Source organism: Protomyctophum parallelum (genome assembly GCF_964188405.1).
Source record: "Protomyctophum parallelum genome assembly, chromosome: 15".
In the NCBI taxonomy this organism is placed as follows: Eukaryota; Metazoa; Chordata; class Actinopteri; order Myctophiformes; family Myctophidae; genus Protomyctophum; species Protomyctophum parallelum.
The window spans coordinates 21654576-21678000 of NC_139710.1; the positions used below are offsets into that span (position 1 = coordinate 21654576).

At 43.0% G+C, this 23425-nt stretch overlaps 1 protein-coding gene across 1 annotated transcript; it reads right to left on the reverse strand.

Annotated features, from left to right (window-relative positions):
* Positions 1–808: 808 nt before the first annotated feature.
* npffr2a (neuropeptide FF receptor 2a) lies at positions 809–22198 on the reverse strand (the record flags this gene model as incomplete). The annotated part of the gene is made up of 3 exons (XM_083783238.1): positions 809–1658; positions 8446–8545; positions 21871–22198. The coding sequence occupies 3 exons, from the start codon at positions 22196–22198 to the stop codon at positions 809–811; spliced, it is 1278 nt and encodes a 425-aa protein (XP_083639364.1).
* Positions 22199–23425: the final 1227 nt, after the last annotated feature.

The window sequence follows — 23425 nt, forward strand, 5'->3', positions numbered from 1 at the left end:
CAGCAGGTTCTTCATGATCGCTTCATTGCAACCACAATTACAATTTTCCAGAATTGCACCTTTCTAGTTGTTGCTCTGCCTGCCTGCCTGCCTGCCTGCCTGCGTGCCTGCGTGCCTGCCGTTGTTTGATGCTGTTGATGTCTCTTCCTGTTAAAGTGGAGTTGCTCATGGGGGACTTGATCAGTTTCAGCATGCTCTACATGTAAAGTGTCATGAGATAACTCTTGGTGTGATTTGGCACTATGTAAATAAAATGTACTTTGTAAGTTACACCTCTCAGTCTACAGTAGCCAACATGTTCAGTCATACTATTTATTCCACTCGTATGTGGTTGCCATCAGGCAGGTCCTACAGTACAATGAGTATACATACCATTAGGGAAGTCCTACAGTACATAAAGCACAGAGCAATCCAGATTTCCCTTGGGAATTCTGCCCACAAGGAAACCTTACCATACACCTTCAGGCAACCACATTAAATCTATCTAAGAATGAAATTGTCATTGTAAAACGTCCCTCGTAAATGAATGATATGTCATAAAACTGTAACAATAACAATATCTATGCCAAGCCACCATCTTTGGTCATTTTCTTTTGTGTGTCTATGTAGGCCTATCTTGATCATTTCCAGTACTGTGTTTATTTTGAGTACTCTATTGTCAAATTTGCCAGTTTGTTAGGATAAAGCCTTGAACTTGCAGTGTACCTTTCTTAAGCATATAGGACTTCATTGTTGCATGGTGCAACTAGTGGGCTTTCTCAAAAATTAAAAATCATTTTGCCTATTAAGAATGCTGATCTGTTTGCCCTTAAATCGACACCACAGTGACGCCACCACTGCTCGGAGACACCTTATCCAAGTCCTCCATGACCAAGTCCTGCTCATTGACATGGTTAATTCGCCTGGAGACATTATTGTCCAGGCTGTTGAGGGAGATAGGTTCCATGTTCGCTTGAAGATTGGCGGGAAGCACCGAGTTCCCCTGGAGCCGGTGCGAGTAAGGCTTTCCGCGCTGGCCGCCGGCTGAGCATGCACCGAGCTTGAACGCAGCTTGGAACCCTCGTCGGAAATTCTCATTGAAGAAGCCATAGATGATGGGGTTAACGCTGCTGTTGAAGAACGCCAGCCAATGGGCGAAAGGATAAATGTAGATGTTGACAATCCTGTGCTGGTGCTCGGTTAGACTAGCATAGTCAGTCAACATCATGAGGGTCCAGAGGGGCAACCAGGACAGGATGAAAAGCAACGCCACTATCAGCAGCATCTTAATCACTCTCTGTTTCTTCTTTGACACAGTATGGCGATTTTCGTGGCCCGGCTTTCCCTCCAGAGGGACAGCAGTCTTGAACAGCGTAATGCCAATGCGGGCATACATGATCACGATGAGCGACAGAGGAGCCAGGTAGATGTTTGCAAATAGAACAGTGGTGTATATCTTCCGCATGTCCTGGTTGGGCCAGTTCTCCCTGCACCAGAACAAAGGCCTTGTCTTGTTGTCATATCCCAGTAACACCCGTACAGTTTGCTCTTTGGTCACTTGCAGCATGACACCGGAGGGACACATGATCGATACGGCCAGGACCCAGATGATGACTATAATCAATGTTGCAGTAGATATTGTCAGTTTTTGCTTGAACGGGTAAACGATGCATCTGAATCTGGAAGGAGAACAAAAAAAGAAGAATGTAGATGACTTAAGTCGAATCAAACATTACAATTCAAAAAGTCAAGTGCTCAACGTGTCAAATAAACTAAAAAAAAGCTGACGGAGCCATCAGCTGCTGCAGCGGAACAACCATCCTTCTCTTCCACCCAACGCATGTTGTGCTTCCACCCAACGCATGCATGCTTACCGTGCTTGCTGCCCAAGGCAAGCACGGTAAGACGTTGCGTTGCCATAATTATTCATCCAATTCATAATAATACGTTTGGGAAAGTCAAATCTCCCTGCCATAGAGTTATAATATCTGCCGCGGATCGATTGAATAGTCTCACATAATACGTGACGTAGGCCTATTCAATGTGCAACTTTCTCAGTCTATCGTTGCCGAAAAGGCAGAGCTACAAGCTCACAACGCGATGCAACCAGGTGCAATGTGAGCTGGTAGATTGGCTATTTTTGGTGCGTGACACCGTCGTACGATGATGTATACATTACGCTTTTAAAGTGACGGTACACAATGAACAGTTCCCTCTGTATGTTAGAAAGGTAATGTATAAACCGGTGCAGGTTGTAGGTTGGTTAAAATAAAGAGAAGATTATTAGATTAATAGAATAAGATAAAAGTATATATTCTGTTTCTGTGTGTGTGTGTGTGTGTGTGTGTGTGTGTGTGTGTGTGTGTGTGTGTGTGTGTGTGTGTGTGTGTGTGTGGGGGGGGGGGGTTGTCAGAAACAAACCTACTGTGACTGTCAAATGTGTCAAATGTATTTGGGTGATTAACTGAAATGGATTATTATTTTGAGACTTATTTTGAGTCCTGCTTAGTACAAGTAAAAAACACTTTTGTTAAACTTTTGATAATAAAATACTTAGTTTTTTTTGTCCAGCTCATGAATGTAGCCTGTGATAGTGTGATTAGTGAGTAACAAGTAAGAAGAAAACAAAAACAATCTTAACCCATGGTGCATGAATGCCCCACCACTATTGTGTCGGGTGGGTCCATCGTAGATCTACGATGAACCCACCCGACACAACAGTGGTGGTCCCCAGGCTGCTGCTAGTCAGAATGGTGGTCCCTGGGTCAAAACCAGTTGAAAACCCCTGCCTTAGAGAGCTGAAGCTTGTTCTAAATGCTGGAAGACAGAGGTTAGAGACAGATCACCTTGTAGCACCTCGTTGTGAGAGACGAAGATAATAATAAGATTATCAACACCACCTCCACCATGGCCTACAATAACATACAGGACGTTCAAACAGTGCAGTGTGACTCTGATCAGCCCATAGTGACAATCAAAGCAGATGGGGTGGGTTATTCTAGGAGCGTGGCAACAATCATGGACATTCTTAAGGAATATACCAGGAATGTCCCCATGAGGACTGCAAGGACAAGATTGTTGACCTTAAGAATGGAAATTACCGCTTTGAGAAATATAGACTCTAGCAGACTTTCGTGGCAAGAAATTGGTGTCATGCTCCCAGGAAATAGTCCTCCTGGCACAACAGTACTTGCGCGCTCTGCTTGCGCACTAGTAGGCCATGTATGGCCTACTTGTGTGTAACACGCAAGTATAGGCACTCGACAGAGTGCAGTTCTAGTTCATTAATTTTATTGATCGTTTGTCTTTCTTTTCAGACCTGGTTGTTTGTTCGTATGGGTTCCTTTCCTCATTCATTCCCTTTGAGATAACGTGCAGCCAGTGAGGTAAATGATTTGTTTATGTGTATTTTATTTCATTATGTTTATGTGATTGGTTTGCCGTTGTTTATTCTGATCCTTGTTTATTGTCTTTGTGTTTGTCAGTTTTTATGTGGGCTTTTGAGTGATGCTTGGCACAAAATAAAGCCGCCAGTATACAGAAACTGCCTCGTTCTTCACATCAAAGGGAGTGACAGTGAATGTCCATAATTGCGTTATTTAGTTAGCTGTGTGCATACTTTTCATTGTCTGGACTGGAGGACGGCAACATCTGTGAACCTGCGACATAATTAGTCAACTCTGATTCATATTACGTTGTCCGTGGGTTATATTCCCAGTTTTTAATGGGGCTTTTTTTGTGTGTGTGTGTGTGTGTGTGTGTGTGTGTGTGTGTGTGTGTGTGTGTGTGTGTGTACATGGACCAGGCATTCCAAGATAAACAAACAAGTATCAACCATTACTTGGAAGTATAACAAACCTGGGGTATCGCTGTAGATGTGCCATACTGATATTCAGAAGGCTGGGCCATGTGCATAAACTGACCATGAGTGGCCTAAGAATAGCTGGCATGACAAAAAGCAAAGCCAAACAACTTGCCAAATACTGTTCTGTTTTGGCTGTTATATGCAGTTTGTCTGTGTGGAGGAGTGTATCCTTAAGTTAACATGAACTGTCGACCCTGTTATATTTGTTTATTATTAAATTATTGTAATTTGTGGATTCAAATAAATAAATCGAAATGTGTGTATGTTGGTCGGTAAGAATGGTGGTGCCTTATTGGCTGTTGATGGTGACGTAACTAAAAGGTACACTTCAGGTAGGTATAAGGTCAATAACGGGTCTAAAACAGGTAGGCCATGTATGGCCTACCTGTGTAGGCTGTGTCCTTCAAATTTCCTAAAAGGTTAAAACATCCGCACACTGGTTTAAAGCTCCCAAACTATTTGAACGATGGCATTTCAACCTTATAGGTCTTCATCAGGCAAGTACTACTAGATATAATCTCCACACAATCTCCTTTTTGAACTTGAGATTTACACTTTGGGCATTGAAGTACATTATATCAATCCTTTTTGAGTGGTGCAACCACTCCTAGAAACAGCAATGTCTGTCCCTCCCTATGTCCCTCCCATATGTCTGTCTGTATGTATGTCCATATGTATGTTTAGGGTACCAACCTGGCGCTGTTGCACCACTCACTTCAGACAGGTCTGATTTTTAAGGGTCGCTAGCCCCTTCTATAAACAGCTTTTGTCCCCGTACGTCTCAAGATTAGCCATCGACAATGAAAGGGGAATTCCGGTCCTTAGGGCTTACCTTGAAATGAAAGCCCTGGGGATATTCTTTCCCCATTCCTTGGTTCTAGCAATGCAGCTAATCAAAAGGTGGGTATAAATCCCATTGCTTGTATGCTTGAAGTCTGTTTTACAATTGAAACACGTTTCTGATATGAACGTGTCTCAAGTAGTTATTTTCTTTTGTGTCTTTTCTGCTTTACCGTCAGTGAAAACCTTTTTAAGGATCCCATTAAAAATGTTCAACTAAATTGATTAGTCAGATTAACCACTTAAGCCCTACAGTATATGTCATAATTAATTGTGAAACATTATTGCACAAATAATTGCTGATCTACAGTGAGCTTCGATCAGGTTATTATTATTATTATTTTTTTTAACGTTTAAAAAAAAAGCTGGATCTGTCCGCCGCATCAGAAAGTGTCATCGGATGACACAAGGCCGAGTGGAGTGCAGTATGACTTCTATTATAATTGCTGCCTGCTTCATTAAACAGAATGTGATATAGGCACAACACAGCGATGAAATGTCATGGAATGCAAATTATCCCTATAACGATGTGCAGAAAGGTTTGTTTGTTTTAGCAAGAGCTTTGTTCCCATTTGAGCTTTATCATAAATAAGTAACTTATTACTATGTAAAATACCAACTATGTCATAAGTAGGGTGGCCAGACGCCCGGTTTCACGCCGGACAGTCCGGTTTTAGACCCACCTGTCCTCCTCCCACCTCAACCTCTGGCCGGACACATAATTGTCCGGTTGTTTGTGAAATACAGTGCTTGTGTCATAACTGTCATTTACGTCGTCTGCCTGGGTATTAAAATCTCCGCAGCGCTGCTCAGCTCCGCAGCGAGCCGGCCACACTGTCTTAAAAAGAGAGAGGCGAGTGGAGACGTTCAGAGTGTTGCCATGTCCGCTTAATTATAAGCGACTTTGGGCTTGTTTTATACTAGAATTTCGCGGCCGCTCATCCCAGAGTTACATTGCCGCGCACTATGGGAAGAAGGAAATTGCGGGAGTTGACTACACATGTAGTAACGGATGGCTTATTAGTTATTATTATGTGTCCTTTTTAGTGTAGTGTAGTGTAGTCAACACGTTATGGCTCATACACACTGCCCGGTATTTGCTCCGATTATGCTGTCGGGGAGCATTTTTGGCGCTGGCCGACAAAACCGCTGATCTGACGTTAAGCGGTGCCCAAAAGGTAGATCAGGATCTACCAGTATAGATCACAAAGGCTTTGCAGGTAGACCACATGACATGGCCCTAAAAATATATATAATTTTGATATAAAAAACGATTTTTGCATCTGCCGCTTGAGATGACCTGAGATGACTTGATTGATTGACATCAAAAAGTCAAGCCTGTCAGCTCAAACACACAATGCAATACTTGTTGTTGCGTACAATCATCAGTAGCAAAGTCAAATACCAAAAATAAAAACCCTACCATTTCCATTTCCCCCCGTCTATTTCCCATTCCATGTGCGTTTGTCTTATAGTTGCTCTGGCCTCTGTACTACTGCCACCTACCGTCCATTTATTGTATTACACTGCGTCCAGAGGTACCTTTGACATGACATTTTGTGTGTGTGTGTGTGTGTGTGTGTGTGTGTGTGTGTGTGTGTGTGTGTGTGTGTGTGTGTTTCGATGTGCAGGGCGTTGCTGAAAATGAGCACCTGTGCTCAGCTACTTCCCTGGGTAAATAAAGAATAAAAAATTAAAGGTACCTTTCAAAACCTATAGAGTCAGCCTGGTACAGACGAACGGGCCACCACTGTATGTAGCCTATGAAAGGCTCCTCAATTACATTTTGTAACTATTTTCAGCAATGGGATGATAGTTTTATTTGGTGGGTATATGAGCTGGTCGTTTTGAAAGTAGCTCTGAAGTAAAAAAAAGTGTGGGCAGCCCTGGTATAGATGATTATATATATATATTCATTCCGTGGGTAAATCCCTTATATTGGTAGCCTATATTAGCCCAATATTGGCGTTACGCATTTCACTTGAATAATGTTGTGTGCGCACGTGTGCGTGCGGAGAAAGACAGTTATTTAATGAAACTCAAGATTATAACGTCCTGTCTCGCTGCCGCCGTGTATAGCCTGCACGGCTATTCCTGTGTGTGTGTGTGTGTGTGTGTGTGTGTGTGTGTGTGTGTGTGTGTGTGTGTGTGTGTGTGTGTGTGTGCATGCGTGGCGAGAGAGAGAGAGAGAGATCGTGGCTTCCAGGCGTGCGTGTGCGTGTGTGTGTGCGCGCAATCAAAAGTACTCGGCAGTATGGCTGGCAGGCGAAATGGCGAATTTGAACGGTGTAATTGTAATAGTTTGGCACAAACCAACTACTGTCAAAGAACAATGTTGATGTAACTAAGAGATTCGCTGAGTGAGCGATATTTGATATACAGAGATTTAGAAGGAATAAGCAAAATCGTGAGGCGAAAATTCCTCTCCTTCCTTGTTTTTTTCTCCTGCGGAGTCCGGACAGTGGACAGGACTGTCAGGGAGACTCAGATCAGAGCAGCACAGGCCGAGAGCTAGTAGCCAATTAAAAGACGGAGTAGTAGTTGCCAGGTTCGCGAATTGTAAGCGAGTCGTAGTGTGTGTTGAATGGCATTTGAATGGCATTTGTGGGCTTGTGAATGAATTTTCTCACATGTAATTTGTGCTCACTTGCATAGACCTGGCGAATTTAGCGTGGTGAAAGGGCAACAGTGTTCCAGGGGTGTGGGTGCTTGGGGCGATAATGTTTGTAGGGTTTCTTGCCATGTGTTGGGTACAACTTCTCTAATGTTATAATAGATAATAGGCTACTAAGCCTATAGTCAGGCTTCTTTTGGGCTTGTTTTCATAGACATGGTTGCTTGGTTCTCTTCCAAAACCTGGCAACACTGACAGTGGGATGGTCGGTTTCTTTGTTGTGCTCTCACAATCATTTTAGTATAGTTAATGCAGAGATAAATAAACCAAATATGCCGAAATGAAAAGCTACATTTAATGAGCAATGGAGCAAGGAACTCGACATCATAAAGAAAGGGAGGCTAAAGCACTGTGAACATATAGGCTACTGGCATCATTCTATGTCCCACACCGATGACCATAAAACTGTATAAAAAAAACCCACAAGAAAGAGATTAAACATAAAACATATCTAAACATGAAATAAAATAAATTGATTATAAAATGAATGGCCTTTGTGGTACCCTATAATTTAAAAAGGTTAATTTAATTAGCAAATATATGTTCTCTGTGGACATAATGCTGGAGATGATGGTGGTGAAAATCAGGTGCAATAGTAGTAGACTAGTAGTAATAATATTAATATCTGGGGGGGGCGGGAGAATCTGGGAGGGGGGGGGGGGGGGGTCGGGGGAGCAAGCCCCGCAAAAGTGTCCTCCTTTCTGAGGTCTTGCAGGTGGCCACCCTAGTCATAAGGGCATAATGAGGGCTGCTGTCACTAGTCCACCCACCTTGGCACCATTTTGGTCGTCATCTCTAAGATCAGTGCCAATCACTAAGTACCTACTCATCATTAAGCCTTCCCACCGTTGTATGATAGAGGTGAATCATCTTCCACATCGCATGCTAATCATGTCAATAAAGGCAGCAAGATTAAGGTTATAGGTCGACAATGGAGTTGATTGCCACAGATCAGGTCTTCGACTATACGTACTTGGTCAGTAATGAGTGGAGACGGGCAATAAATCATTAAAGGGAGTGTTTGATAATGTGGTGGATGAAGAGCGGCACAACATGCTGTGTGAAACATGAAACTATATTACTGTACCTGTCCACTGCAATCGCAACCAGGGTGAAGACAGACGCAGATACGGAGATGCCTTGAACCATGCCGCTCATTTTGCATACCAGGCTTCCAAACGGCCATCCTGTCGAAAAAAGGGGCATTCAGCTGTTCGTAGAGGAGTATGGCATTGGTGCTCATTTATTTGAGCCAAAACAAGTCATAAATACCATAATGGTGACTTAATTACACAGGGAGGGAGAGAGGTTTGCCATGCATCCACACTAAAGTAACCAATAATAATAATAATAATAATAATAAATAATAATGGTCGTCATATAGAACAGCCTTTCCATTATAATTCTTTGACAGAGGCAGATTGCAGTCTGAATTGTAGGCCTATAGTCAGTTAATTATCCCTCTCTCAGTGCAGCTATAAACAAAAGCAGTGTCTTTCTGACACTATTATTTATAAGATTGTAAACAAATATACTGTGTGTGTGTGTGTGTGTGTGTGTGTGTGTGTGTGTGTGTGTGTGTGTGTGTGTGTGTACTCGCGCGCGTGTGCGTGTGTGCGTTGTGAATATGTGTACCGGTATATATTAGTGATGTGCGGGCCGACCCGTAGCCAGCAGGTTGAACTGCGGTGCAGGCAGATGGATTACAGATTCTGACGCAATTATCGCGGGGTGGGCGAGGCGGGTAAACCCATGAAAAATTTAATCCCGGTAGCTTCTCTCTCTCTCTCTCTCTCTCACTCTGTCACTCCCTTTCTCCTCCTTGTCTTTTTCTCCTCCTGGAATCACCTGATCTTGCACTCAATGTGTTGCTTATTTTGCCACACACTCAGTCCTAGATCAGGCTCATTGGACCAGCTTCGTGGTCATGTATCACAGCAGGTGACTGCCGCAGGAGGTACAGCTGGCACGGTTATTGGCTTAATTATTATCCCCCTGCCAATGTCTCCACATAATGTACAGTTACAGTTTTTCACGATTGTTAACACACAAAAATCTAAAACTTGGCACAATTTGCACAACCTTCACTTCATGTACCTAATCGCTCGTCACAATTTGCACTACATCACACTCCCTTATCTGCATTACACTCTGACTTTCCTGCTTTACACTCTGATGTCAATTACACATTGCCTTGTTGTCTAACACTACACACAATGTCCAGTTGTTGCACACACTTCTCACATAAAATCTCAAAGCATCAACCTACAACACACAAATAGTCAAATCTCTAAACATTCAGATCTGGTGAGCAATTTGCAATCAGGACTGCAGCATAAAAGGGACTTGAGAGCCTCTGCTTTGTTGGGTGAACGAGAACCTTGAAGAGATCGACAACCAGAGAAGGAGAGGGGAGAGGAGGACGAGGTAGAGGAGTAGGTGGACAGAGAGAAGGGGGAGGAGGAAGAGGAAAAGGAGAAAGAAGGAGAACGGTCATATCTAATGAGATTCGGGCAACTGTGGTTGACCATGTGCTCAATCATGGTTTGACCATGAGCCAGAGGATCCAACCCAATCTCAGCCACTACACTGGCATCATTATAGGAAAAAAATCTGTTCTATTCCTTCCACCTTATTCTCCTTTCCTGAATCCTATTGAGGAGTTATTTTCAGAGCCGGCTGGTTTACAGTAAAAAAAAAAAGTAGGCCTACACGTCATTTTACAAAAGAAGAAATAGCTCATTCTCCAGAGTCATTGTCATTCATGTGTGTTCCATTTCTATCTTGTGTTCTCAATTTTTCACTTCATTGTGCTGTAAATGCTTGGTAGTGTGTAGCCAATGCTTAGTTGTGTGTACTCAATGAATGGTATGTGTGTCATTTGAAAATATATATGGTTGTGTCATGTGTACCAAATGAAAACACGAGTTCCATTTTGGGAACAGTTAAGAGATTTGATGGCAAAGAGTCATCATGGAAAAGGAGAGTCAGGGTTTAGAATTTTGTGTGTGAGGTTTTCAGTTTTGTGTGTGGAGTTTTGAGAATGCCGTTTGTGTGTTAACAATCGTGAAAAACTGTAATATAAAACCATTTTATTCAGGCACCTTGCAGCCACCTCGTTGGGCCATTAGGACCCCCTGACGCAACGTCATCAAAACAGCGACACGCTTCTGAGACGCTACCATGGTTTCATCTGCGGGTTTGAGTAAATGGTGCGCTGTGACTGGCCAGTCGCTGTGATTGACAGCCTACACCTAAACCTAACCCTAACCTCAGTAAAGTACACATTTGTTACATACACATATAATGGACACATGTTTCTTTCTCACTTCAACATTTAACACACAATTTCACATATATTGAGGAAATGTGGGTGGTTGGAAAATGCAAACATGCATTATATTGGAAGGGGTCCTTGGGGCCTAAAAGGATTAACCTTTAAAATGGCTTTCATATACTCTTATCTTTCTAAGCCCCAATATTTCCACACATCTTCATAAGCACAGACACACGCAACCAGTGCCTTTTTTCCTCTTTTTTTAAGCAATTCTACAGGCCACGGGTTTCTGTATTGCACATTTTTCCCCCCCATGACATCGAGCTTCTAGTTTTATCAAGGATATGCACAGCTGCATCTCAACTCAACTCAACTCAACTTTATTTATAAAGCACATTTAAAAGAACCATAGCTGCCACAAAGTGCTGTACAGTACATAGGTAAAACAGTAAGTAAACACATAGACTAAAAACACAGAATACAAAGACAACACACAAAGCAAGAAAAGGAGGGGGGGGAAACAAGTTCAGGAACAGAGGTCTCATGCGGTGTTAAAAGCCAAAGAATAAAAGTGCGTTTTCAGTGAGGTTTTAAAAATGGCCAGAGAGGGGGCCTGCCTAAGTTGCAGGGGAAGGTCGTTCCAGAGCTTGGGGGCAGCGATTGAAAAAGCTCTGTCCCCTCTAAGCTTCCGCTTCGCCCTCGGGACCTCTAGCACAGGGGTTCCCAAACTTTTTTGGACCAGGTACCCCTTTTGGGGTAGATATTTTTCCAGGTACCCCCTCATCCTCGCAACACAGATAACAATATATTTACAACCACAAGCAGTGTTTCCTGCAGGAAAAAGCTTTGGCATGGTGCTGGGCGCAGGCCGCAGGGGGGCCTTCTTGCGTCGAACATTTTGATGAATTATTTAATTTGATTCAATAATTAATTAATAAGTATTTGTATTATTGCTCTTGTATTGCTATTGGAGACACTGGGGGAACACTGGGGGACACTGGGCAGGCACTGGGGAGGCACTGGGGAGACACTGGGGAGGCACTGGGGAGGCACTGGGGAGACACTGGGGAGGCACTGGGGAGGCACTGGGGAGACACTGGGGAGGCACTCGGGAGGCACTCAGGGGGACACTGGGGAGGCACTGGGGAGGCACTCAGGGGGACACTGGGGAGGCACTGGGGAGGCACTCGGCTGGGCACTGGGGAGGCACTCAGGGGGACACTGGGGAGGCACTGAGGGGACACTGGGGAGGCACTGGGAAGGCACTGAGGGGACACTGGGGAGACACTGAGGGGACACTGGGGAGACACTGGGGAGGCACTGGGGAGACACTGGGCAGGCACTCAGGGGGACACTGGGGAGGCACTCAGGAGGCACTCAGGGGGACACTGGGGAGGCACTGGGGGGACACTGGGGAGGCACTGGGGAGGCACTGGGGAGGCACTGGGGAAGCACTGAGGGGACACTGGGGAGGCACTGGGAAGGCACTGGGGAGGCACTGGGGAGAAACTGCAGCCACTGGGGAGACATTGGGGAGGCACTGGGGAGACACTGGGGAGGCACTCAGGGGGACACTGGGGAGGCACTCAGGGGACACTGGGGAGGTACTGGGGAGCCACTGGGCAGACACTGGGGAGGCACCATGGCGGACACTGGGGAGGTACTGGGCAGACACTGGGCAGACACTGCAGGGCAGACACTGGGGTGGCACTTGGGGAGGCACTGGGGGGGTACTGGACATTTCATATCACACACACACCATGATTCACTAGCCACTTAAAAAAAAAAAAAAAAAAAAAAACCCTTTTTTTTATTTATTTTTTATTTTTTTTGAGGGGGCTTGGGGTACCCCCTGGCTATGCGTCGCGTACCCCTAGGGGTCCGCGGACCCCACTTTGGGAACCGCTGCTCTAGCAGCATCAGGTCAGCTGACCTGAGGGAGCGGGCGGGAGAGTAGGGGTGGAGGAGCTCAGAGAGGTATGGAGCTTTAAAAGTAAAAAGCAGAACCTTGAACTGGATTCTAAAGTTCACTGGCAGCCAGTGGAGAGAGGCGAGGATGGGAGTTATATGCTCTCTCTTACGCGTGCCAGTTAGTAGTCGGGCAGCCGCGTTCTGAATTAACTGGAGCCGAGCAAGGGAAGACTGACTGGCTCCAAGGTAGAGGGCGTTACAGTAATCCAGCCGAGATGTAATAAAGGCATGGATTACTGTCTCAAGGTGCTGAGTGGTTAAAAAGGGTTTTACCTTTGCCAGTTGTCGCAAATGAAAAAAGCTAGACTTCACCACTGAGCTAATTTGGCGATCTAGCTTAAAGTCGTTGTCCATTTTAAAACCTAGGTTGGAGACTGTTGGCTTCACAAACTGTGCCAGGGGGCCTAGATCAAAGGGAGGGGGGTTACCAGAACCATTTGGGGCAAACACCACCACCTCAGTTTTCTTATCATTGAAGCTTAGAAAGCTTAGGGCCATCCAGGCTTTAATGTCATCCAGGCAAGAGAGAAGAGCTTTAGGATCAGCGTCTTTCTTCTTTAGGGGAACATAGATCTGACTGTCATCAGCATAGAAATGGAACGAAATGCCATGTTGTCTGAGGATGGACCCTAGCGGCAGGAGATATAGGGAGAAGAGCACTGCGGCTAAAATAGAGCCCTGTGGAACACCATACGACAACGGCGCCGGGGAGGATTCTGAGCCAGCAGCGCTGACGGACATGGTTCTGCCCGTCAGGTAGGACCTGAACCACCCTAGCGCAGTTCCACAGATACCCACTAGGTGCTGCAAGCGCCAGAGCAGGACGTTGTGGTCGACTGTGTCGAACGCAGCCGTCAGGTCCAGCAGGACAAGAATTACATAGTCGCCTGCATCATTAGCTATGAGGATGTCGTTAAATACCTTAACTAGGGATAACGTCGTGAGGCGAACCTGAGGCCTTTAAGTGGCTGACTACATCCTCCAAAAAGGACAATGTTACAGGTTCGAACGAGCTGAGCACGGCGGGACATGGGACACAGACAGAGGGGTCAGAGGCAGGAGCAGAGATGAGGGCCCTTGTATTTTCCACCTTGTCAATGAAAAAGTGCAGGAAGTCATTACATATGTCAGATGATTCAAAACAGACAGGCTGAGCGATATTAAGAACAGAGTCAATGGTTTGATAAAGTACACGTGGATTAAGACGGTTAGACTCAATAATATTCGCTAGGTGATCTCTTTTTGCCTCTTTGACAGTGTTCTGGTAGAAGAGCCAGGATTCCTTTAAAATCTGAGAAGAGACCTGCAGCTTATCCTTCTTCCATTTACGTTCTGCTTTTCGGCACTTTGCCCTGGGCAGCTTGGATTTCAATGGGGCCACAGAATCCATTATAGTCCCACACGAAGAGTTAAACCAAGAGCACAGTTCCTCTGTGGGAACAGCCGAGACAGACGGGGCACACAACTGTTCAAAGGCAGCTGAAAAGCGACTAGCAGTGCGGGGGTTAAGAGTCCGACAGAGTCTAGCAGGAGCCCTAGATCTATTCTCCGTACAACCTACACCTACATCTAATGATATTCTCGCTGTATGTCAACTTTATCTTTGAATGTGCCATAGGACACTGAAGGCTATATGTTGTAAGTGCTGTTTGGCAGCTTTCAAACATTTCAATGACTAACCCACTGATGCACCCATTCTATGGGTGTAGGTTTACGCAGGCATGAAGAACTTCAATGTCCACAAGTTGCATTCATTTTGCTTTGCTTTTACTGGAAATAAAGTGCATAATACAAACATTTACTTATTCTTCTCTGCTACCATAATTAAAGCCTAGGCCTGGGAGGTGTGGCCGTTTGTGCCCAAAACAATAGAGAATAGAATATACTCAAAATGAATAAGGCTAAAATAATAACAGAAATAATACTAATGGCTTCTACACTCCAGCCCCTAATTGTGCATAATATATAAACACAATTACTGAAATTCATTTCTAAAGAAACATTGGTGTGTGGTATGTGTCGTGTAATTAATCTTGAATGATTCTTCTGATTGACACTGCAAAAGAAAGAAATAAGGGAAAGAGTAGTGAAAGAAAAAGTCAGTTATCAGTCTTTATTCTTCGGTCTGTTGCCTCCAGTAGCAAACAGAGAAGGTAGATAGGGCTTTCGGTTTACAGTATTCATACACTGGTACAATGGTACATGGTCAGATGTTTGTGTGGTTCCATTTATTTTTCCACCAGGAATTTGTGATGGGGAAGGATAGTCTTTGACTGCCCCATAGTTTGCAGCATAATGTTGGTCCTTCGTTTTCTGACATTCAATCTTTGGGCAAGGCTCTCTGTGCAGAATGTTCTGAGCTGCCAGGATCCAGAAAGGCATAGGTTTGTATGATTGTGTCACATTTTTTGGACTTTACCTGGACTGGCACAATTGAAAAGGTACAATCATCGTTTCCGGCCCCAATATGACCACATAATGTTGGTGCATTATTTGCATCGCTAACTGCTGGTTCAGCGTCCTTAGATGGCTCAGCTTGTTCAGGGAATTCTCTTTTGTCCTCTTTTTCAATGTGGAGAATTTCTGGGTGTTGTTGGCTGCACACATTGCAAGTCAGTCTATTGACACATGTTTTGCTAATGTGGCCCTCTCTTTTTAGGCAACCGAAACATATCCCCTTCTCCTTAATGAAGTCAATCTTTTCCTTGTGTAATTTTCTTTTGAACATGGTAGCACTTTTCCAATGTGATTGCTCATTTTGCCTTGGGGTGGGGGAGAGTGTACCTTTTTTCCTCCACCACAGCAACATTAGTGGCAAAACTTCTGTGGCTCTTCAAACCCTGACTGGGGATGCATGCACTTCTACTTGAGGAAGCGTCGCGAGTGGGGTGTCCTGTAGGTTGCCAAACAATGGATCTGTGGATTCTGACCTGCTTTTCAATGAATTGGACGTAAAAAGAGAGAAAATGCCTGTAATGCCTGGACATCATCACTTTTAATGGGTGCCCAACTGAAAGCCATTTCCATATTATGCAGAAGTGATTTTTTTGTTCATTACCAAAGTGCTCTTTCAAAAGACCTTTTGCTCTTAGATATCCCTGTTGAGGAGGCAGATGCTGACAGCTATGCACTATCTCCTTTGGCTGACCCCTGGTGTATTGTTCAAGGAAGTGCAAGCAATCACCAAAATTGTTAGTTTTCATTTCAACCCCATTTTCAAAGGCTTGCATAAAGGCATAATATTGCAGAGGGTCGCCATCAAACACAGGAATTGTTCTCACTGGACGAGCAGATGAAAGGTTAATTCTGTTGAACTAATAAAGAGGTTATTTCATTCTGTTTTTGCATTATATTGACAATATCATTCTGACTGTGGTCATACAGCACTGTGGCTTGAGAAACACAACCTGGCACTGGCTGTGCTGGTGTGGTAGAAACCCTGGGCAACATTTCAGTGTCATTGGTTGCAATTGTTTCTTGAGCCTGGGAATAAACAGTTTGTGAATTTGTAATTTGCATGTTGGGTCTTTCTTTGGGCCGGACAACCTGTGGGAGAGCTACAGAGTCAGTTATTAGAGTCATGTTGTAATTCACCTTTGCAGAATTATAAACTGTTGCATTATGATTGAACTGTTTTGTGGTTTGACTTTGAACATTATTGTCATAATAAGAGTGCATTCCATTCGATGCTCTTGAGCCACTCCTTGATCCATTTTCTCAGTCTAAAACATAGATGTTTGCATTAAATGCTGCCAACTCTGTATAGTGTATCTGAGTATTAATTGTTCCCTTTTTCTCCACAGATCCTCCTCCTGTCTCCTTAAAATGTCCTCCTCTGCCTGCAGCTCATGTTGTTTCTTTAAGGCAGCAGCACGCTCTAGAAGGGCTGCCTTTTCAGCTTGAGCTTTGAGAAGTGCAGATGATGTTGTTGATGAAGTGCGTGAGGTTTGGGACTTGGAGCGGGACTTGGCCCTGCTTGGGACATTGGAAACACTGTCGTCTGGTCATCATCAATTTCTGTCACATGACTAGCAGCAAGGGTTTGTGACATAGCTATTAAAGTTTTGTGATGATTGACCAGCCTCATGAAGCCACCTTTTCATATCCTCCTCAAATGCACAGTATTTTCTTTTTTCGTTCAAACCATTCCTTTGCTCATTAACCTCCTCCTCAGTTAGAGGCAACCTAAAACATGCATCATACACATGGCTCATTTGAATTTCATCAAAGCATGTTTTCAAAGTGTTCATTTCAGATAGCATTTTTGTGACATTCTCAGTAGAATTCATAAGCCCTCTGACTTTATCAATGCACTGGCCAGTGGCCAGTGCATGTGCTTTTTGTCTTCAGTGTTTTGAGACTGTTTTCTTTATGCAAAGCCATGCCCTTTTCCGTTAATTTTTGGTTCCTTTTTTCCGGTAGTTGCGCACCATTGCTGCTCACAGGCTTCATGACATCGGACATAATTGCAAATTCCCCTTTTATCGCACAATTAAGTGCGGTGCAAATGTAAACTTCAAAGAAAGTGCAAATCGCAAAGAAAATGTCCAAAATAAATAAAGGCAGTGCAAAACAGGCGTCTGTGTAATAAAAGTCCGGCAGTGACAAAACATCAATAATAAAACAATGGACGGCAGTGCAGCAATTGTCAGCAACGGTGTCACCAATAAAAGGTAGCAGTGAGTGACACACGAAAAATAAAATAACTCATAACAGTAGTTATATTTGCTGTTTTCCTGTACAGCCTTTTCAGTGTTTCGTTACATACCATGGGCTTGATATTGATGAGGCTTTTTGCTGCGTCGTGCTGCGCGTCCACTTAATAGTTTGAGTTTGTCTCTCGTCTTGTCCTTGAACTATCCTCCCAGACTCCAATCCTCGATCCTCTTGTTCCAGTCCAAATGGATAGGTTTGTACGGTTGTAGTGCTGTTTGTCAGCTTTCCAACATTTCAATGACAAACCCTGATGCACCCATTCTATGGTTTACGCAGGCATGAAGAACTTCAATGTCCACAAGTTGCATTCATTTTGCTTTGCTTTTACTGGAAATAAAGTGCATAATATAAACATTTACTTATTCTTCTGTGCTACTGGTAAAAACCATGTATCCACATAGGTGCATGAATTCTCCCTCCACACCTGTCCATAATTAAAGCCTGCCTGGGAGGCGTGGCCGTTTGTGCCCAAAACAATAAACCAATTATCCAATAATCAACAATATACTCAAAATGAATAAGGCTAAATAATAACAGAAATAATACTCAGAAAATACAAAACACAGTAAAATGGCTTCTACACTATCTATCTATCTCTAGCGTTTAATGTTCTCTCATACAATTACAAAGGGCAGGAAAAAAGATGAATTGACTATATATAATTTGGGGGTGCATACGTTGGTTACAGTCTGTTACAACTAACCCGTGGCTTCCTGTGAGGTTAGGTCAGACTGTTTGGTCAGACTGTATGTCGGACCAAACTCATGCACCCATCTAAACCGCACTGCTGAATATGATTTGCGTCGCTGTTTCCTAAATGCTGTTTCCTAAATGCTCTCTCTCTCTCTTGTGCTCTCTCCTAATAGTAATATGAGTGATTGATACAACTTCTTGTAAAGTGAGACAAGACTGCAGCCCCTGATCAAGAACAAGCTCAAGAAATGTCATTGTGGATTAGCCTATACTACAATATGGCTTGGAATGGCATTGAAAATGAACTAGAATACTAGATAGTAGGCTACAATGGAAAATTATAAATGAATGAAATGCTGTGCTGATATAGGCTATATGAACTGGACCAACAGTGCCGGAGATTAACTGTACACGGACGGACGGACAGACAGACAGGGTGCAAAACATGCTCGATCCCAACCTCCTGAGCCCCAATCCCCCACGGGCGGGGGCTAGATTCTGTCCACCTCATGAACAGCTCTCAGCGGGTAAATGGGGCTGGTCAAGGTCTCAGGTTCCAACTCCGATATTTTAGATTTTCCCTCCCGGACCCCCGTGGGGTTTAAAAGGTTTTAAAGGGAGTGCAGGCTATGAGCAGGCTACATGCCTTCGGCCTGGTGGAGACAAAAACAATTAAAGTCTGACAGTATTCCTGACCGTGGGAAGTAAGAGCATAGCAATTCTTTACTGTTTGTAGCCTCAAGGCTACAAACTCAGAGATACAGTATACAGAGGTGGAAAAAGTACTCTGATTTGTGTAAAAGCAGCGTAGAAATACTATGGTACAAGTAAAAGTCCTGTATTTAAACATTTACTTGATTAAAAGTACAACTATGTTGGCATCAAAATATACTTACTAAGCTTGTAGAGATATATATATCTACAAGATATACATTAGGTCTTGAAGGTTAATGAATATTTTGTAATAATCTAAATCTACAAAATATCTATATTTTCCAAATAATTGTAGTGGAGTGAAAAGTGGGCCTACAACATCTGCCACTGAGATGTAGTGGAGTAGAATTATACTAAAGTAAATTACCTCAAAATTGTATTTGAGTAGGCCTACAGTACTTGTATACTTAGTTACTTTCCATCACTGGACATATACATCTAACGATTCCCTCAGAAGTAACTCTGCAGTTTGTCTCAAGGCCTCAGAAATGTACACATTACAGCAGAGAGGCAGCCATAGAAAACAGGCCATGGCCATTGTTATAATCTGATCGCCCATGGCTGTGTACTTGTACGTGAGTACACAGTGTACTTGATATGTATTGTGTACTGCCTGAACTGTAGCATACTTTTAGTTAGGCTACAAGAGACATCTCAGACAGCAAGGTCAGCCTTGCTGCAGTTAGCGGTTATGTTAAGGCCAGCTCTATGTTCATGTATGTGTAATAAACTTTGTGAACCTTTAGCGTGATACAGTCTCGTGTCGCGTTATTGTTCTCCCGGGCCCGCCGCCACTGTCGCCGTACCAAATGTATACTTCAACCGGATTGTCACACACCACCCAGCCGGCACACACTACCTGTCTGTCAAACCAGACGAGGGTCCAGTACTTAGAGTTTACAACAGCCATGTGTCCTGGTGTCCATGATCAACTTGCGTAACCCCTAACAGCTCCACTTCAGCCTCTAGCACTCCTCTGTCCCTTCTTGTCACCTTTTTGATAGATGCTATTATGCAGATGTTGTGTACTTTTTCACATGTTTTGTTTTGAGGACCACAAATGTTTTTTTTTTTTTAAGATATTTTTTTTTGCGGCTTACGCCTTTATTGATTTTTTAAGGGATAGAAAGTAGGCTGACAGGAAACGGGAGAGAGATGGGGGGATGACATGCGGTAAAGGCCGTGTCGGGTCCGGGAGTCGAACCCGCGGCACACCGCGACTGGATCACCAGTCCGGTGCCCAGACCGTTACGCTACGGCCTGGGCCGACCACAAATGTTGAGAATGACATTTGATAGCATGTTGTTGGACAGAGCTTCCAATGTATACCTAGTTTCTTTGAGGCACTAACTTGCTCTCTCTCCACTCTACTTATTGAATTGTTGCATAGTTGTGGGAAGATGTTTAGACTATAGGTGTTGCAGGCGGTGGATGACAAGGGCTATATCTTGCGCCACCCCTTAACCCTTATCCCTAAACGTATTTGCCATTTGTTTACTATTTTGAAGAACATTTTAAAATAGTTTAGCCCATCGACATGTTGTGATCGGCTATTTTAACTATTCTAAAGGGGATTTAAAAATTGTAAAAAAAAAGGGATAAGGGGTAAGGGGTAAGGGGCGCAACATCTCCCGCCCTCTGAGGCGGCAGACTACCGGTATGCCCTCCAGAACCATGGACAGCGACTGTGTTGCAAAGATCACTCTGATGAATGAACTAGGGAATACATGCAGGGCAGGCCATGCAGTTATCAGAATATCAGAAACAATTTGTATTTAGTTCATAAAGTTAACATAACTATAACTAAATTAATTTGAAATGATTTTTTTTTTAACTTTTCAGGATTCCAATTAAAAAACATTCAAGAGACGTAAGGTAAATAGCACATTTTGCCTCTCTTTCTTTCTCTCTCTCTCTCTTTCTCTCTCTCTCTCTCTGGTGTGTAGGGAGCGAAAAGCAAGACACATTTAAAAATGTACCCTTTGATTGCCTTGACACTATCACCATATGGCGGCCCAACAGAACATTATACAGCATGGCATGGTGGACTATCAACATGGTGGACTATCAACATAATACAGCATGGAATGGCAGCCCATCAAAACATAAACATTGCGAGCTATATGGCCCATAGGGGCACTCTACGCTCCACTGTGGGTTTTACAAATTATTTAACCACTTAAGCACCATCTTGCACTTTTTGTCTATAATAACATGCCCAGAATAGGTATGCCAGGTTTAAAGTGGTTAACCAATGTAAGGTATTAGATGACTCCATTTGATATTGGAACAGGGTTTTCTTTTAATAAACTGTGACAATACTGTCCTTTTCTTTGTTGTAATGTTTTGTTTGTCCAAGAGCAAAGCCCACAATGGAAATGGAAAGTCTTTGACTTTATTGTTTTTTGATAGCCTTGACATTTCTTTCTGTGTGCTTTTCTTTTAAACATAATGTCTAATACAAATGTGTTTAGAATGTTTTTATTGTGCACTTCCCCTCAAATAAACTAAAGGCAGGTCTCTAATGTCTCTAATGAATAATAGTGTACACACCTACCTTACCACTTACTGCCAATTTGCCAAATGTAAGTCTTTAAGTATTACAGAGGCTTAGTAAGGATTAGAGAGTCTGACCATGGACGAATTATGGCTTGTGCCAAGTGTGCACATGCACAGGGGCCTTTTGATTTTGTGCACAGGGCATGCTTTCACTTTAATCCGTCCATTGGTTCTGACTCAAGTACTTTTGTAAAAGTAGCAATACCAATATATAAAATATAATATATATATAAAATACTCTACTCTACTCTAGTAAAAGTATTATTACATTTTTAACTTTGATACTTTGGTTTCCAAATGTGCAAAGTGGTTACTGTACAGTAGTATGTTTTGTAATTATGACCAAAATGTACAAAGTAACTATAGTAACTATAGCTGTCAAATAATTGTAGTCGAGTAAAAAGTTCATTATTTGCCTGAGGTGTAGTGGAGTGAAAGTGTAAAGTATAAAAAATAAAATAAATTTTTAAATGCTCAAGTAAAGTAAAAGTGCCTCAATATGGCCATGTATAGTATACTGTATACTGGAAGCAAGCATCTCTAATCATGCAGCAAAGATTCCTTAGAGACATGCGTGCTCACCTGTTATTATGTTGTCAAGAAGCGTTGTGGGCATACAGAAGATTCCGACTAAGAGGTCACTAACGGCAAGGTTTAGGATGAAAAGGTTGGTGACTGTTCGCATGTTCTTGCTCCTCAGTACAATGAAACACACTACTCCATTTCCTACCATGCAAACCAGAAAGATCAGCATGTAGGACACAATGAAGATGGCAGCTATGGACGGCTGATGCAGGTAAAATCCAACATAAGTGACGTTTGTCTTGGGTGTGAAGAATTCATTTGAGGAGTTCGAAAACATCCAGTCATCATACAAAAAGGTGACGTTGTTCTCAAATCCTTCCTTCATCTTAGACCTATAGAAAACAAGAAAAGAAGTTGATTGACTTTTTCACTTCATATACCACAACACTTTCTGTTAGAATGCTAGTCGGTTAAGAAAGAGGGAGGTTTAAATAGCTTTGGGCAAATGTAAATGGTGACTTTAGTGCTTTTATCCAAAGCGCTTTACATAGATTGTCATTACATGCACGCATTCACACACACGTTCATACACCAATGGCAGAGGAAACCATGCAAGGCACCAACCTGCACATCTGGAGCTATTAGGGGTTTAGAGTCTTGCTCAAGAAAACTTCGACACGTACCTGGGGGAGCCCAGGATCGAACTGGGAACCCTCAGCTGCTCTACCGGCTAATCTACCACTGAGCCACTGCTGCCCCAATGGCTTATGAAATAGTTTATATCTTATCTTTGATGTGATGTTTCTAATGCATTATTACAGCACATTGTGAATTTGTAGATTGCCTATTTGTGGTGAAGAGAAAATAGAAGGGGGAAAAGAGGGGACCAAGTATAAACCCCTGGGGACCCCATAATAAGTGTATACCCAGCCCAACTATAATTTCCCTTAATAAATCAGCCTTATCAGTCAAAACTACAGTATAGTTATACCTGTTAATAAATAAGACATGTGTCCTATACACACCAATAGAAGTTTAGTGTAATCTTCAAACTTTATCAAGCTAAGGGTTTGCAGAAATTCAACAACAGTGATAACTGATAAGTTATTGAAGTGTGACATCACATTCATCACTACTGCTGCCAAGCCTGCCATCATAATCATAAATTGTGAATAATGACAGGGCTACAAGACATGTTGTATTATTCAGCTGGTAAAAATGACAGGACTCATAATTAACATGTCCTGCATGGGTAAAAATATATATAGCCAATATGAATAAGGGCCAAAGATTCCCTGGGAAAATGAAAGACATATACCGTATATAAATTGTGAATGTTGTCTCATTGCATCTTACATTCCGTTACATGTTCATGTGTGTCAAAGGTATAGCATTGAAGAACTATACACCAGTTGTTTGTTATTTCAAATCACGCTCTTGGTAGAACCATTCAGAAACATAACTGTTTATCTCACAATGGATTGACAATCTCTCGCACCTTAACCCATTTTGGGCGGGAACCCCTTTTGGTGTTAGCATTATGTTGTGCTTTAGCTATTGAAAAATAGCAGATCTACAAACTCACAGCGCGCCACCAAGTGGCGCGCTACGA